Genomic DNA, 19,338 nt, shown 5'->3' with positions numbered 1-19,338 from the left:
CCGTTCTCTATTAAAGTTTTGCTGGAATCAATGATATTCGTGTTTGTATGGCTGAGTTTATTGACAGCATATTTGGTTAAGAAGCTCACATAGCTCCCAGAGTGAATGATAGATAATACTCCTTGGGTCTTCAGGACTTGATAACATTTAAATTTGGCAATAACGTCATTTGGGTATTTGCGAAGGGCGTTGCATCAGGTGTGTGAACCTGAGTCATGGTTGAAGTCTAAGATGGCTGAATGAAGTTTGGCAGAATGTGCTTTTGGTCAGATATGGCAGAGTATCCATACGCAACTTAATCTTTCAGTCTATACGACACTGTATGATCAAGCTATAAGATATTTTGGGATATCCGTACCAACATCGCCACTACCACACCTCTGTCTTTCTCTACTCTATAAATCAAATCCAGTTGTTTCTATGGAACATACCACTCCAAACTAGGGGTGCACAGGGTTGATGTACAGCTGAGCTATTTACCTTTACTTCTGGATTTGCCCATCATCTCAGGCACAACTGCCGATTCAATTTCCGACACACCGCCAATATCACCGTATTTGTCTACAGGCTGCATTGGGTTCTGTAGGTACATACTGCAACAGAAAAAAACATCAAATATGAGTATTTTACCTCAAAAGGTTATCCCTGTATCCCCAATGTGGGTGTTATTTCTTGTCATCTTTCATATTGCTTCTTTCCCCTTTGCACCTTTGCCAGAGATTGATATGATATATTTGCAGAGTGTCAGGTTGGTTTATCTTGCGGAAATTTTCACATCCGGACATTTCCTTCCAACCAGTTACAGATAGGGTTCCAGTTACAGATAGGGTTTACCTGTTCACCCCAATGCCCTGTAAAATGGTCCGCTCTCACTGTTGATAGCAATGGGTTTGGGCCAAACCATGGTGGTGAAAGGGTTAGGGATAGGGTGTGGGAAGTGAATAAATGTGCAAGGGCTACTGTCCTAGAAGCGTTCAGTGAAGCACAACTATCAGGGTGGGCGCCACCTAGTGTCAACAACATCACCATAAAGTGTGGAGTGACATACACAGTTCAAATAGTGTTACACCTTACTGCATCATTCTGTTGTTTTCAGAGTTCCACATTATGCAGTGAAACAACATTGGGTGGAAAGATTTGAATGCAAAAAGTGAATGTGTATTTCAGTAATGTTTGCATAATTCTGGGCAAAATCATCGCACAACCCTAATATGTTCTGGGACAAAGTTTGACCACCATACAGTAGAATGAGATGAACAGGTTGACCATACGACATAATGTTGACATTGAAAATTAAAAAATCTTACTCATCAATGTGATCTGCAAATCCCCAACTATTGCCATCAGCTATATCACCATGACCAGTATGGATAAAACTATGTTTCAATGGTCTGCTGATGTCATTGGGTCGTAGGCCACCTTCCGACGAAACCACTACGTTACGAGGAAATTGACCGATCTTTCGTGTTCGTCGATTCTGACCTCTCCACCAGTAGTTGTCAACTCTGTGAATATAAAATAAATTATTGCTCTTTAAAGACATGGATACATCCGGTGTCCACATAAGCTAAAAATTTACCTCCATTGGGTCACATGTTTAATGGTGTAATGATTTCTGTAACTCAACACTTGGTGGCAGTGCATCTTCAAAATTGTGTGACAAACCATTGTGTGTCACAGATAGCTAATAAACAGCTGAGCTTACTGAAATAATCAAGTAATGTTCTCTGTAACTCAACACCTGATGGCAGTGTATATTCCAAATTGTATAACAAACAAATACTGTATATCACAAATAGCTCACAGTGGGTCCCCAGGGTGGGTCTTCCTGAAATAATCAAGTAATGTTCTCTGTAACTCAACACTTGGTGGCAGCATGAATTGTACATACCAAATGAAATCATAATACTTGACAAACAGTACTCAAAGTAGACAAATAGCAAGTGCTATGCCACCAGAACAGCAGAATTTTTGGTAAAAATCCTACACTACAGCATTTTTAGAGAGCAAATGAAATAGATTTAAAAACTGCATTCATCAATAAAAGTTCATTTCTTCACGTTTAAAATCTCACGCAGTACTTGTGCACAGGATGTAGCAGTAATGTCTACTTGAGACATTTTCAAACAACGCCGAGTACAAACAGCTCACCACTGTACAATTAACCACATGCTGTGTGGATATTAAAGATTTAAAGTACTTGGGATATTACATAGATTAATATTATTTTCGCTGGTTCTCTGATGAATGCTACAAAATTTCCTAAAACCATGACTACTAAGTATTTCCTGACAACTGCGTGAGCTCAAAATTTACCAACTTGGTGAAATGACCATTTTCTTTCGATTAAAACAACAAATACACCCGGTGAAATGCAATCATTCTGAATCGAGCATTTCATTGAAATTCAATCGGTGTGACCCTTACTTCACCTCTCATCCTCTAGTGCCAGAGAACAGAAAGCCGAAGCCAGGAATCCGGAAACAGATTCATGTTCAACGGTTTGTAATTTCACTCTGTGCCAACGTTGCCACTATTTGTATATATCACTTTCATTAACAGTCAGAGGTAATGTTTCACAGAAAATGCGCATTTAAGCTACATTGTGTATGTATATGAAAAGTATACATGAAAAGGCTATTTTCCTATCTTTATGGTACTTTCTGTGTGAAGACAGAATGTGGCCATGGCATAGTATTTTGTGTGCTTAAATTTTGACAATACTAACCTGTTCTGCTTCTTTTGTGTACTTATTTACATCTCCTCCTTCTCACTCATGTGAAAATTGAAAAATTCACTTTTTCCACAGAGTTAACACAGTATTTTAATCAGCCCTGTTAAAATTCATATGTCAAGTATTTGTTTCTTTCATCTCATGCTTTGTACAGTACCTACTAATTTTTTTATTTGCGATAATGAAAAAAAATGTTTAAGTTATCAAAAGGGAATTTTCAGCAAAAATTCTAAAACATTCCGTTTCAATGGAAATATAACCTTGATCATTTCTTGCTCGAGAGTTACACTTCTTTTCTAAAACAAAAGTTATTTATCACTAAAAAACAATCAAAGTTATATAATCTTGAAGAAAGAGCGTCTGCACATTCTTTTGCCATTTCTGTAAATTATTTAAAAAATCATGACTCTTTCAAAATAACTCTGGCTACATAGGATTAAATTCATACAAAATAAAAATCTGTGTAATAAAAATCATAATTAAATGTCTTTCAGAACATGTTTCAAATCAATATTATAATTGCTGCTACTTAAATATTATGTTAATTGGGTTCATCTACCAAATATGGAAATTTGCCGATACAATTTTGATGTGCTGAATCAATGATTTGTTATCTACTGGTATTATAGCTCTTGAAGGTCAAAGTCAATTTTTGTCACTTTTAAAAACTGTAACGCATACTATTTGTTTTAAATCTAGACAATTTGTTTTCAGATTATCCCAAAAAATTTTGATAAAGAACTGTATCCAATTAAAAATTATGTCTCTTTGGTCCAAAATTATCAAAACTATTATAGACAAATCCTTAAAAATTATTAAAATGTTGCACTAAATTTTTGGAGGGAAAAATTACAGCACTCAAAGGGTTAACCTGTTTTACCCGAATTCCCTGTGAACAAGTCAACAATCACCATTGATGACCACTGTTTTGGACCAAACCATTATGGCAAACGGGTTCGGGGTTGAAAAATTGAGGTGTGCACGGTAGACTATGTTGTCTGTAATTTTGGAAGAGTTCAACTGTAACAGAATACTTACAATATGTTGACAATGGAAAGGTAATGCTGCAATTGTTGAAACAAGTAGGTCGGAACCGAAACCACTGGATCACTTTACCAACCTTGAAGCCAGCCCTGCAGTATCAAACCTTGCTCTCTGCTAACACTTGACAGTATCACCAAAGCTCACTTTCTGTCCATGCAATGGCTAATGAGTAACTGCCATCTTTCAAAAAAAATCCTTCCATTTATCGGTTTCGGGAACAATGCAGTCTTGTATCATGAAAAAAAAATCCCTATTGAAGTCTGACAGGAAGCCCCAAAGTACCCTTCCGCCTACGGGAACTCTAAGGGCTTAGAAAGGAGTAGAGCTTTACCAAGCATATCCTAGAATACTTCCTGTGGACAACTGACAGATTTCCTGTACGTGAAATGACCTATTTCACACACACCATCACAGTAGCATCCGTGTATGGTCTTCAGGATGCATTTTGACAATGTTTCAATCATGTCGTCTGAGCTATCTTGTTGACTCTGTGGGGGTGGTTCCTAGTTTCGATAATCTTTCTAATAGAGATGGCACAATTTATCAGCTCTGTTTTAGTTCCAGGAATGGCCATGTGTCCTTTCTCATTGGTTGCCAAGTCTGTGACATACTGAGACTATCAAATGACATAATAATCAGATTGCAACTGTTTTTTGAAGGCAGAAACATCACTGCCTACAATGTGTAGGCAGTGGACGTGTTCCAGAGTTGAAAGGTCATGGCACTACAAATCACTACTGATCGACTGAAACTACCAGATTAGAAAGAAAATTCAGATTGAAAGTATAGAGTACAAGTGAATGTTTTGTGTGATTTGATGCCACACATCTGCCATCTCTTGGTATCTTGAGAATTTTGATGTTATTTACTGTAAATTATTATCATTTCACAGGTGATTTGTGTAACTTCTCAACATAACCAGCTTGACAATCTGTCATCTGGTTTTTGTTTTCACCCAAGACACAAACCTTTCAATAACATCATTTTTGGGGCAAATAAAAAACACTTATTGTAAAAAAAGGTTGTCTTTTGGGGAGTCCCATAGTTGGTAAAATGAGACCCCTAAGGTAGAGCTGGTTTTAAAAAATGCCCAGTCTGGGCCTAGTTTTTTTCAGTCTTGCCTGTTTCAGGTGTACATTGGAAAGTAAACAGAACATTACGGGTTGTCTTAGAGGGCCTCCCATAGTAGTTAAAATGAGACCCCCAAGGGTAGTGCTGGTTTTTGAAAAAACGTTCAATCTGGGCACTATATTCTTCAGTCTTGCCTGTCTCAGGTGACCATCAGAGAGTAAACATAAAGTAACAGCAAACTTGATAACCTCTTTCATGCAAAATGGCACTGAGAATTATGATCTTGAAGTCAATGCCATCCACATGAGGACCTATCACCCGCCCTGAATGACAGAGATGATCTTGAAATCAATACAATCTGCAAGAAGATCACTGACTTGCCCTCAATGAAAGAGATGATCTTGAAGTCAATAGCATCCGAATGAGGACCTATCACCCGCCCCTCGATAACAGAGATGATCTTGAAGTCAATATTAGTATTCGCATGAGGCTCGACCTATCAACCGCCCTCAATGAGAGAGATGCTCTCAAAGTCAATACCATCTGCATAAAGACATATCACTTACCCTCGATGAAAATGATGATCATAAAGTTATTTCCACAAACATGAAGATCACTCACCTGCCCTCAATGACAGTGATCATATCACCTTCTTTTATTTCCAGTTTGTCTTGCTCTTCAAAATGACTGAGTGCTTTCATTTCTGGAGGCTGGGCCTTCACCAATGAGAGAGAAACAAAAAAAATCAAAGTCAATTAGCATAAGAAGGATAGATGTAACGACAAAAAACAAATACAGTGAAACTGTCTAAATTGAACCCTGTCTACACTGGCAATCTGTCCAAACTGAACCCTTTTCCCAGTCCCATTCCAATAGAACTCTATGTTAAAAGAACCTCTATTAACCGAACACCTCTTCAAACTGAACAATTTTCTGTCCCTGTAGGGTTCGGTTTAGACAGGTTTTACTGTACCTTAGGTGGAAATAATCCATAAAATATTGTTTGATTTGCTGTACATTATTCTCATAAATTTACACCTTCAGGCTGAATGGGACACATCTCAGTGCTTCTGACAAACACAATTTAACAATTGAAGAAGTTAACAAAGAATGCTTTTGAAAAATCTTTTTTTTTAACCACAGGTGGGATCAAAATCTCTTTTTTATGAATAATTTACTTTCCACTCTCCCAAAACATTGCAAAAAAGACAACTAAAATGTGCGGTTACACCCACATATTCAATGTCCTTCAAAGTTTTTTCCACTAGTTATCAGCATTGAAATTTCCTGCAGATGATGTCATTATGCGGACATTCACATGCCTTCCGTCATCCCACAATATTTTGTTTTTTTCTAATTTGACTGTGATATCCAATACAGTCACACATGCATTTGAAATGAGTATCTTGGAATCACTAAAATGTACACCCATATATTCTGAAACTTGTCTCATGACTGTCTTCAGATTCTGACCATCATCACAAACACTCCTGATACGATTAAGTGATCAAGTAGCAAAATTTATCCAAAAGAAGAAACATGTTGAACTTCGGAAGCGAAATGACAGAATCAGAATTATGTCACATTGCTCTTGTGCGCTGGCATTCCAAGAAATACTGAGTATGGTAGAGAGCGTCTATCAGGTAGAGTTTCCTGTACGTCCACCCACACGGTCAATTTAATTGATCTTGTTCCGCAACATTCTGAGGTGTTACTATTTCAATATTTGATCAATACTGAAACCTGTTTCCTCTCAAATCCACCCACTTCAAATATCTGGTTGCAACAAATGCAGAAAATCGAAATAAATAATGCGTTTTTTTTAAAGCTTAGACGTTTCATAGGTGGCCCCGATCAAGGCAGCATAATTTAGGAAATTTGGTATGCTGCTTGAATTGACAGAAGCCAGGATGAAAAACATTTAGTGGTGACAAGAAACACAGACTAAAACTAAGTATAAAACTACTACTTAACACTTCATTTGCCAAAGTTTACATTAAAAAAACTGACACACATGTATCGGTGTGTGTGTGAGTATATACCGGTATATATATAAAACATATATATATATATATATATATATATATATATATATATATATATATATATATATATATATATCAGGGCTCGAAATTAACTTTTTTCCCTGGTAGTCCCATTGGGCTACCATTTTCTGAAGTTGGTAGCCCAGTGACAAGGTCTGGTAGCCCATGCATGTATGGAGAATTTTTTGTAAGGAAAGGAAGAAAAAATACATTGTTCATCGGAATCGCCGCTTCTACTTTGGCATATTTGGAATTTTTTCTTTTTTTTTGATCGCGGCAAATTCTTACTTCCGCATTTCAAATATTTTTAGTACTGCCGCTGGTGGCGCCTACACTTTGTCGGGTTTTCGCGGGCACAGGATTTTGAATGAGACTTCCGACTAGTTTGGACTTTAATAGTTGACCGCCAACATGTTGTTGTGACGTCTGAATTTGGCGAATCACAGCGCAAAGTGGGTCGATTTGGCCAGAAATTTCCTCGTTTTGTAAAGGCTAGTACATGTCACATCATGAGTATTAATTTGATCGCCAACATTCGACGTGATGGCCAACAGTTAGTTCCAAAGACGCTATTCAGTGTTTGTCCTGATATTACGTTAGGCGATTTGTTCAACAAGATCGTGACAGCAGATGGACGGTGCATCCGATTGAATGAAAATTGCATCGAAAGTATAAAAATTTACGGCAATGACAAAACACATGGTTGCGTCGATGTTAAAGTATCATTTGAACTTCACTCCGATCCTAGGTCCCACCAGGACAATATTAAAGGACAATACTGAATTGTTGGATTTCAGCGATTTGCTGTACATTTCAGTTTTATTCTGGGAGAATGTTGAAATACTCAGAATATGTTGTGCAAACACTATGTTATTGTTGGGAAATATAGTATTGAATTCAGTCACCAGTATCAGTGTTTCTTGTCTGAGATATTTCTGGCAAAAAGGGAAACAATTATCTTGCCTTGTCTGCATCTGTGCAAAAATGCCAGAGAGCGCGTTTACCTTCGGCCTAGAAAAAAATTAAAAAAAAATTTTCGCTCGCCGCTCCTGGAACTTGGTCCAAAAATCCGATGAACAAGATTTTTTTTCTCTGGCCTAAAGGATATTTTTAATTATATCCAGACAATGAAAGATTCATTTTTAAAGATTCTATCCAGGAGGTGAATTTTCTAGTCATTTGACATCAACACCCGCGTATCATAGCTTAGGAGAACGGTGTAGCATATGTAGTGGACAACGGCCACGGTGACGCCTCAAAGTTTGACGACCTATTAACACATACGCAGAGCGTATAAGCAAATTTTGATAAACATGACTAAAAATACGTTGGCTATGAATTTCAGCATGACAACTTGGTTGAGTTATGTTCCTAATACTTTCGTGGCAATTTTGGCTATATTTCTCCACCATATATAGTACACTGTCATGGGATGATCTCGTACACTTCGGAAAGCGTAATTTGTGGATGGCCCGACAGCTTTTCTTTGCAGTTTGAATAATTTTGTGTTTAATTGTGATTGATACATTGTGATTAAATAACTATGAAAATTAATTTTCGTTGGCCATCATTTCCGAGCCTGTCATCCAAGTACATTAGTTCAGATAATAATATTTTATTGAAAGTTTGTCGCAACAAATTCGACTGCACTGTCGCCTTTCAATTTGCATAACAAAGTCATAGTCTGTCCTTTCTGTGTCCAGCTGTGTTGACTGTATGAGCGTCGATCATCTCACGGAGATCAACATCATGTCGCCCACTAATGATGTCCCAGGCTTTGGTAGTCCGTGTGGGCTACCATTTCATGGGTTTTGGTAGCCCCAGAGAAAAGTTTGTAGTCTGTGGACGCGGGACTACCGCTAATTTCGAGCCCTGTGTATATATATATAAAACAATCTTAGATTTGGATGGTCTCAACAAAACACAACTTACAGCCTTTGCAGTTACATTTTACAGTGACACACACACACACACACACACACACACACACACACACACATATATATTATTCTTCAAGTCTTGTGTCAATATTTTTCTCTTTCATAGCTGTACATTCAAACTCTTTCATACTAACCATGAAAATAAGAAAATTAAACCCCATTAATTAAAGTCCATTACAAAATATTTACTAATCACAGCTGGCTCCAATCAAACATTTTTAATTTTCTTTTCCCTTAACTTTAATTTTCGAAATTGATGTGAGAAATTTAGATATATAGTCGAAAAACTCAGCCATGTAATTTTCAACGAATGAGGACTACAACTTTAAATTCCTCTTTCAAATAAATGTCATATTGTAGCATTTAGAAGTTGATGCCTCGCCTGTATTCAAAAGGAACAGTCCATCCACATTAATGAAATCTATTGGGTCATACTAAATACTGTTGCAGGGAAGGGGGGGATGTTTAAAGTTTACAATTTTGGTTTTTCCACTGAGTGTAACTGTTGATTTTTTGTGCATTTATAATGTTCCAATTTCTTTTGTACAAAAATAAAAAAAATACAAACACACATGCTGACACACAGTGACACTTTGACTGCGTGAACACTAATGTACATCCACACAGACACACACAAGTACAGGTGTACACACAGTCACATATATACACAACCACAACCCCACATATCTATTTATTTTATTTATTCATTTGTTGCTACCCTCTTAGGGAGGACTGAAGGTTAGTGGACTTGTACTTTGGTTGTAAACTAAAACAAATTTTCTTAGGGGTTCGAAATAATAAGTGATCATATGAGTGGATTCCCTAGGTAACTAACAATTCTAAAAAAATGTTTCTGTGTCCACCAATCTTCAGTCTTGCCCCCTCTTGAAATACAGGCTCACCTAAACAATAGAAGCAGCAAATTACATATAGAATGTACAATGTAATTGTAAGGAACTGATGAAGAACTATAAAAACCTGGCACGTCATTACCAGAACATGTAATGATACTATGGTATTAGATACCCAGCTAGCATAATGTAAAAATAAATAGTTAATTTACAGATTTCTTCTATTCTCTCCCGCATTAATTAAGAATTGTTTGAAATGGTTAGTACGTATATACAGTGTATATAGATGAACACACACATGCAGACTCACACCAATACATTGAACACGCGGATCACCTTCGCAATCTACCCGACAGTTTATAAAGAGGTGATTTAGTGAGGATATTGGTACTTGAAACTGAAAATAATTGAGCAGACGAACAATGCGATTACCTGTGACGCACTGAAAGAACTGATGATTCAAATCACTTGCCAAAGGGGAACTCACTTCTCAACTTACATTCATCAACAATATTGAATAGATCTCCATCCATCAGAGTACAAGCCAAGTCACTAAATGAAACCAATGAGTCAGCTTACTGTGTTTACGAAACAATAAACCCCATGGAGTTTATAGAATTTAACTGTTTTCAGTCTGAAAATATTAATAAAGTCTACTCAAAAGCTGTCTATTGCCATGGTTTCTTTTTTGCAGATTTTCTAAAAATAACATTTTTGTTTGAGTGAAATATTATAATTTGGCAACACCAATATTATGTAACACACCTGTAACTGTTAATTGCAATGACACTATTCATTCCACAGAACCAATGCCATCCATTAGCTCCAATCAGCATTCCTTACTTATCTAACCTTCCAGTAACCAATCAGTATTAATATTACTTATCTTACACTCTAGTAACCAATCAGAATTACTGTTGCTTATCTTACAGTCCAGTAACCAGCTATGGCATTTATGTCTCACTTTGACAAATACGGTACCACAAGTACAAGAGTTAAGTAATGTTCTATGAAAATGAAAGATATGTACATTAAAACTGACTTTCAGGAGTAAGAATGTTTATGAATAGACTGTCCTCCATACCGAAAATAGCACAAGTGTAAATGTGGTGAGACAGACTAAAAAAATACGCTGCATTAAACTAGACTAGCTGTCATACTCAATACCTCATACAAGGCAAAGTAAAACACAATACCCACTTCAGGGCCAAATACAATGTACCTTACCTCACAGTCAATACCTCCACAGGGCCACATGAGATACAGTCTGCCACGTACAAGGCTACGTACAACACACACCCATCTTTTGTCAAACACAGTCTTTAGGACTGAGTCAGTTTTGGTCATAAATTGTCTGTTTTACAGGAAGTTTTTTTTATTGTTCCTTGATAAGCTGAGATGATTAATTTTTTTCACTTCATATTTGAATTAGGAAATCAGTGACAACAACAGGAAGGCATTTCCAAACTGTGGGAGATACAATTTCATGATGATAAAAATATGATTATAAGCCATCTGTATTAAACTCACTGTATGTGACAAACTTGGTGATCTGTTGGTAATGTACTTTTTATCGGCCAATCTGCACTTTCACCCAATAAGGCTGTGTAATACACACACCCATTATTCATCAAATACGGCCTTTTGGACTGAGTCAGTTTTGGTCATAAATCACCCATTCACAGGAAGTTTTGCAATTATTACTTGAAAAGATAGGATGTTTATTTTTTTATCACTTCATATTTGAATGACGAAATTAGTGATATCAACACCGAGCAATTTCCGAAATGTGACAGATACAATGTCATGATGACAAAAACATTAGGACAGGCCCATTCTGTAAAGATAACTTGAACCAAATTTATTGATTTATTGTTGCATCATTTTACTGCCCACTCTGCTTGGCAGCAATTGGTACTTCAACATTTTCACCAGTTCACATATCTCAGATGCTAGATCTTATCAAAGTACAACAAGACCAACCACACAATATCAAATCAAACAGACAAAAAGTCACGCATCCAACTATCACTTTGCTTGTATTGTTTGTTTGTTTCTTATTTTCATTTCTCTCAATACTGAGCGAAAAGTCTTCAAAACCAGTAAATACTACACATCTGTATGATAATATATGTATGACCATAAGCAACAAGACCGATGGCTTGTTACCTGGAATGACCTTATGATGAATGAAAGTCCTTACTATCAGTAATAATAAAGTTGTAATGAGTGTGTCCATGAATGCGTGTTTGTGTATTTTCTTACATTTTAAAGATTGTATAAAATTCTATCCAGATCAAATGTAATAAAACTGAAGAGCTATACAGCTACTTGTGACTATCTATGTACAAACACACACACACACACACACACACACACACATATAATACAAATGTAATATATATTAAAAAATATATAATACATATGTACAAACATGCAAAGATACAAAGATCCAAGTATCCTTTCATTAATTTTAAAACACATATGCATGTATGTCTACACATAACACGTACATACATAAATAACATATGTATAACATTAAAATAATACAAGACACAGGGCACTTTTCTTTCCTTATTATATTCGTGTTTTCTTCACACAATGTACTCAGACATACCAGTCAACATATACATGGAACATTACGGTAACACAAAAAATATGTGAATAAGCAAAAACAGTTGAAGGAAATAGGAGAAGATTGACAAAAGGAAAGCGAGACTCACCTTTGGCAGCATTTCTTTGAGAGTTTCAAATGTGGGTCTGTCTTCGGGCTTTATGGCCCAACACTGGCTCATCAGTTTGTAAGTTTCTGGAGGGCAGTTGTCTGGTTTGGGTAATCGCTCACTTTCCTTGTCAACTTTATGTAGAATCTACACACAATGGGAGTGAGGGAAGTGGTTTTTCATCATGAGACTATCATCAAGCATGTAAGAAAGTAAACATTTTGTTTCACCTGCGGTCACAGAGTATATTCGCAGATATAGTGTTTAAATCACAGGACAATATTATTGAAAATCTTTGCCACAGTATGATTACTTTAACCCTCAGAGTGCTGTAGTTTTTCCCACAAAATTTTAGTGCAACATTTTACAAATTTTCATGAATTTGTATTTTTTTTTTTGATAATTTGAACCAAATGGTCCTCAGATTTTATCGGCTACAGTTTCTAATCAAAATTTTGGTGAAAATTCTAAAAAAAATTGACTGGGATAAATTTTTTAAAGGCAGAAAAAATTGACTTTGGCGCTCAAATGTTACCACTACAAATCACACAACAGAGACACATCTGCTACGATGATAAGCAATTTATATGTAATTCATATCACCATATTTACATACATACAGAAGTCAAAGATTGCCTAAAATTTTTTAATATTTTAACAAACTCACAGTTGTTTCTTTCAGTATGTCAGTACAAACAGTCATGAACATTAAATATTTTCAATATTCTAATACAGAATACACAATAAAAATAGTACTGGCACTTTTCACTTCACTGCCCAGATAAAAAGCCTTCAAAGTGAATTTTGAATTATGCTACTTGGATTTTGTTGTCTAAACTTCTTGTAAACTCGACCATGCATGCAGGCTATGAAGAGTTTTGCAGAAAAACTGTAAAAATCTAATTTTAGTTGGGTTGAAAAAATAAACAAATTACAGAAGACAGGATTATCATATTAACACTTTGAGTACCACAGTCAATTTTTGTCACACTATAAAATATTACCTAAGTCATTTTTGTCAGATTTTTGCCAAAATTTCGATAAAAAATTGTGGCCAATGAAATGTTGTGTTCATTTGGTCTAAAATTATCAGAAACATTACAGAAAGTTCATAAAAATTGGTAAATGTTGCACTAAAATTTGGTGGGTAAAAATACAGCACTCAAACTATAGTACTCCACACTTCCCAATGACTGATTTACAACTAATACCTTCATAATTAGCAAATAATCTAATAGTAATCTAACACAGAGTTAATATTTGTTGACCAGAAAATTCATCATTTCACCTCAGGACGAAACTTTACTTCTAAAATAAAGCCATGAGGATGAATTGCAGCAGTGGATTACTGTTAGAAAGCTGTATGTGTATTGACAACTTGGTATAGAAGAACAAATGCCTGCACTGTAGCACAGCCAAAATCAAGTTTTACATACACAAATTACAGTCATATATCATGATTTGAAAACACTTGATAATGCCCGACAGCCACCAGGTCAAACTTCACCCATTTGATTTGCCACAGACTAAAGAGATTTTTTATTACTCAAAAATGTTTACAAAGTACATGTATTGATATTGGTATACCGCAGACTTCTAAGAAACTTCAAAAATTCCTACATCAACTGGAAGACAAAGCAAATCCTAAAAGTTACAGAAAATACTATTGGGTAGTTATGACTTGATTCGATTTTTCAAAAAACTTGTACTGTCTTTAAAATGACATATAAGCTCACTGGGCTGGGAGGTGTTAACTGTATGCCGAATTGTAATTTTAGCATTATGGATATTTCATGTCACTACAATCAACTTAACTAACTTACTATGACTTACTGGGACATCTGGTAATAATTCTTACAGCAGGTAATAACTCCGTACAACATACTACTTTACAACATTATGCTTACAACATAACATTGTACGACATAATGTCGTACAACAGGCACATACAATAGGCAATAACACTACACGACATGCAATAATGAGAGAATGAACTTAAGCAATGCTGACAGCATCTTACCTGAGCACCACTGTATCCAAGCCATGGTTCCTCGCCAAACGTGAACATTTCCCACAATGTTACACCGAACATCCATGTATCGCTGGCATGCGAAAACTGACGACACTTCAAACTCTCCGGGGCACACCTGAAACGAGCAAAATAAGTGAAGGACTAATTTACATAAACACGACTGAAATAGAGAACTCCTCTGTCACGCAGGTATATTAGAATTCGGATTCAAAAATGAATCTTTTGTCTGGTGAGTATGACCACACACATGTGGTTTTCTATCAAAACAGAAAAATTGTTTTTTCTGTGGGTGCTTGCTGTAACATGTCCTACATCAATTTATTTTGACAATGGTTTCTTTCAGGCCCATATATTTTACCATAGCTTGAGGGCAAATTTTTGCTTTCAAAAGCTTGTAATCCAGTCCACACTACTAATTCGCAAAAAAACATTCTGATTGGCTGGGAATACCTTCAATTAAGGGTGTAGCTGCTAGAGAACGAATCAAAATACTCCTACTATCCAGTAGTAATGGCTATGACCAGATATTGTACTTAAATAAATGGAATAGTTTGAGAGAATTAACTGATGTTTGGGTCCGAATATTTGATGCTAATGCAACCTCTAACAGATAATATTTCAATAAAATTTCAGCCATTGACATCCATTTATTATAAAACACAACATCGAACCACCATTATTGATAATTTGACAAAATGTACACCAAGCAATTTTTTACAGGGAAATCTGACATTTTACATATAATTTTTATTTATTTATTCATTTTTTTTTTACTGTAAGACCAAGAGAAGACATTTCTGGTCATGGTTTCTTTCAAAAATTGTGGCAATGACATACAAATTTTCTGTCAAATGGTACTGGTATTTCTTCTCTACCATCGATTTTGACATTATTTCTACTATCAAGACTGAACCTTATACACAGGTCACCCATGCACCCATGAAGACAACATCTTCATAGCACTTGGAATGTTTGCAATCAGAAATGATTATTTCATAGTGTTTTTCAAATGACCCATGGCTTCTCTTGAAAACAGGAGGTGTTTTAGAACAGACAATGTAAGTTCCACGTAGCTATAAATATATACAAGTCATCGTTGATGACACAGTCCCCACTTGTTAATAATGGGTACTTTGATTACATGTCCTCAGAGAGGATAGAGTCCTCTTCATTAATTAGGTCTGTGATAAAAATACTTTGCTACAAATGGCGCTCAATGGCCAAGAATGAGTTCCATGGTGATGAAAACATAAAACCAATGTAGGCCACCATCCTAAAGTTCATAAAATGAGTCAACTAGGAATTAATCAACAGGATGTTGCAAAACATTTTTGCATACAATTCTAACACTTAACAGATTATCACTGGTACCATATTTCATAAAGTTTGATGCAGTATTTACAACACTATGAGATCAACATCTGTATCACGTTTCATCACATTTGACGCTGTATTAATTTGTGGCTATATCACCCTAATTAGGAAAGTTCATTACTTATGCAATTACAAATTAATTAAAATGACACTGATAAATGTCTTTTTCAATGTTAAAGCAATGTGAGCTTAACATCAGTTAACAGTCTGTATAAAGTTTCATGAATTTGATGCAGTACATATTTCTTGACATATCAGCCTACTTACGAAACTTCAATAATTGACATGTTACTGCTACATGACGTGAAACAAATTGACGAGCATATGTATGAAATAGGTCAATGTCAACTTTGAATGATACTGGTGGAAATATGTCTGAGTTATGGCTCTGTACATGAAAACATCGTAATAAAATGGCTGCCTAGCGACCATATTGGATCGTATCACATGAAAAATCGACATACATATGTATGACATAGGTCAATGTCCTTGTACCAACTTTGAATAAAATCGGTTGAGATATGCCTGAGTTATGCCTCTGTATATGAAAAACTCGTAACAAAATGACCACACAGCAGCCATATTGGATCGTATCACAAAACAAATTGACGTGCATATCTATGACATTGGTCAATGTCCTTGTACCAACTTTGAATAAAATCTGTTGAGATATGCCTGAGTTATGCCTCTGTATATGAAAAAATTGTAATAAAATGGCCGCCTAGCGGCCATATTGGATTGTATCACAAAACAAATCGACGTGCATATCTATGAAATTGGTCAATGTCCTTGTACCAACGTTAAATAAAATCGGTTGAAACATGTCTGAGTTGTGGCTCTGTACATGAAAAAATCGTAATAAAATGGCCGCCTGGCGGCCATATTGGATCGTATCACAAAACAAATTGACGTGCATATCTATGACATTGGTCAATGTCCTTGTACCAACTTTGAATAAAATTGGTTGAAACATGTCTGAGTTATGGCTCTGTACATGAAAAAATCGTAATAAAATGGCCGCCTGGCGGCCATATTGGATCGTATCACAAAAAAAATTGACGTGCATATCTATGACATTGGTCAATGTCCTTGTACCAACTTTGAATAAAATTGGTTGAGACATGTCTGAGTTATGGCTCTGTACATGAAAAAATCGTAATAAAATGGCCGCCTGGCGGCCATATTGGATCGTATCCCAAAACAAATCGACGTGCATCTGTATGACATATGAAGTAATCCTTGTACCAAGTTTGAATGAAATCGCTTCTTGCATCTCTGAGATATCTGTGTGAACGGACGGACGCACGCACGCACACACGCACGCACGCACGCACGCACGGACGCACGCACGGACATGACCAAACCTATAAGTCCCCCCGGACGGTGTCCGTGGGGACTAATAAATACTGAGCTATGTACCTGTGCAATAATCACAAGTTTTTCACATATTATTCAAAGCAGAATACCTTAATTACAGTAAACATAAGGCTCATTTCATCTACATTTATAGATATTGTAGACTTAAAAGGGCTGAGAGCTATATTGAAACCATTCTCAGATTTACCGTAGACAGTAGAAGACTGTCAGTGGATTTACCCTCATAATGTGTATAGTTTTACCCTCACAGTGGACAAACTGACAGGCTATTCTCTGATTTGCCTATATCGAAAGCTGTCTCATCCATTATTGGGCATTCACCGTCTATAATCTAACCCCCTAGCTTGGCTGCCTGCTGAGGACATTTTGTCAGTCCACCAAGTCCAAAACATTTCTGAACAACCTGTTCTAAATATTGAGGCTAGCAACCTGTCTATCACAACTTGTCAAGCACTACCTTGGGCTCTGGATGTGAATGCTTTACCGAAGCACTAATATTATTATTTCTGACAAAATAAACAATTTTGTTGTCTGCATTCATCCCACAAGGTAATCAAGCATTCATGGTTGTGCCAGGTGTTCAATGTAATAGAGCAACAACTTACGTTCTGGGATTTGCATAATCAAATGAAAACATACACTACAATACTGGGTATTATGCCACATTCCAGAGTATTCGTTTCTCACAGCAAGACAAAGATCTTGTTTTTGGTTCCATTTCACATTTCAAAAACTTAATGAATCAAACTCTGCAACTACAAAAAAATTTACATGCATTTTTTTACATTTGCATTCAAGGCTTCAAGAAGTTTGCGGAAAATAAACAAACAAATATTTACCATGGGTAAGGTACTTTTTTGTGTTCTGTCATGACATAAAAATCTTCTTGTGATGGGAGTGCTCGCATCAATCCAAAGTCACCAATTTTCACCTGTTGACAGAAAAACTTCTTGTTAATCGTTAAACTCGATGCTATTGTTCCTCCAGAAATTTTAAACCATTCTGTGTCACCGTCAACTTGGAAATTTTGGTAGAAGGAAAATAAATTACATGACATTTTACTTTCATTTAACATGATGGCAGTTCTCTAATTAACTCAACTGTGAAATAATATGTTTTCAATTTCGAAAAGAACAAGATGATTTAAAATTTCCTTTGTTCTACAGGTTTCAAAATGAGTCTACAAAGACGCTGGATTAGAAAAGCATTGTAAAAATTTTAGTGTCGGAAGATCTGTTCCCAAGGCTCATTCAATGTAAATACATGAGCTGACAATCTCAAATAACGGAAACGTGACAAAATATGTTACATAGAAATATCTTAAGGTACAATGCGACTTTGGAACAGATATTCAGACTCTTAAACTTTTACAATTCATTTTTTGGTCCATCACTTGTAGTTCTCATTTTGAACCTCATGGAATATATAAGTTTTCAAAAGCTTATTTTGGTGAAAATCAAAACTTAATTTTCCCATAGGATTAACAGAAGGATTGGCAGCATTTTGAATTTCAAGTGATTGTAAATTTGGGTGATTTGTTTCTCTATTACCAAATTTTGCACTGTAACCGGTGATTTTGATTCTTGATTTCAAACGGGACCACTTTTAAGTTTCCATATGGAAAGTTTAACCCTTTGAGTGCTGTAATTTGTCCCACCAAAATTTTAGTGCAACATTTTACCAGTTTTTACGAATTTTTCTATAATTTTTCGATAATTTTAGACCAAGTGGATATCACATTTCATTGGCTACAATTTTTTATCAAAATTTTGGCAAAAATCGGAAAAAGTTTGACCAAGGCACATTTTATAAAGTTGACAAAAATTGACTTTGGCGCTCAAAGGGTTAAGCAAAAGTCTTAAGCTGTTCAATGTCATGATGTATGCTGCCTTAAACAACCGAGCATAGAGCTAGAAGTCATTTTCAAAGACTGAAGATACGGAATTACCTTTTCCATGGATGCTAGAAGTACATTCCTGGCTGCAAGATCCCTATGGATGTACCTTTTGAGTTCAAGGTAACTCATACCCTGTGTAATCTGCACTGCGTAATCATGTAGAGTTGAAATCAGCAATTTTTGACCGTCACGTCGTAGTCTGTCCAGCAAAGCACCAAGTGGAGCTAGTTCTGTCACCTATGAAAGGATA

At 36.0% G+C, this 19,338-nt stretch overlaps 1 protein-coding gene across 4 annotated transcripts in view; it reads right to left on the bottom strand.

Moving 5' to 3' along the window:
* Positions 1-19,338, bottom strand: part of LOC139137421 (uncharacterized) — a 63,749-nt gene that overhangs the window by 5,141 nt on the left and 39,270 nt on the right. For all 4 annotated transcript variants that reach the window (XM_070705513.1, XM_070705512.1, XM_070705514.1 and 1 more), the window contains 7 exons: positions 19,140-19,325; positions 18,031-18,122; positions 14,429-14,555; positions 12,409-12,555; positions 5,471-5,565; positions 1,308-1,505; positions 481-593 (listed from right to left, as the gene is read on the bottom strand). In XM_070705513.1, the coding sequence (XP_070561614.1) occupies positions 481-593; positions 1,308-1,505; positions 5,471-5,565; positions 12,409-12,555; positions 14,429-14,555; positions 18,031-18,122; positions 19,140-19,325 (958 nt within the window). The remainder of the gene's footprint in view (positions 1-480; positions 594-1,307; positions 1,506-5,470; positions 5,566-12,408; positions 12,556-14,428; positions 14,556-18,030; positions 18,123-19,139; positions 19,326-19,338) is intronic.

Source organism: Ptychodera flava, chromosome 7, assembly GCF_041260155.1.
Source record: "Ptychodera flava strain L36383 chromosome 7, AS_Pfla_20210202, whole genome shotgun sequence".
Classification (NCBI taxonomy): Eukaryota; Metazoa; Hemichordata; class Enteropneusta; family Ptychoderidae; genus Ptychodera; species Ptychodera flava.
The sequence above is the reverse complement of the archived record's forward strand: the minus strand, read 5'-3'. Positions and strand labels throughout refer to the sequence as shown.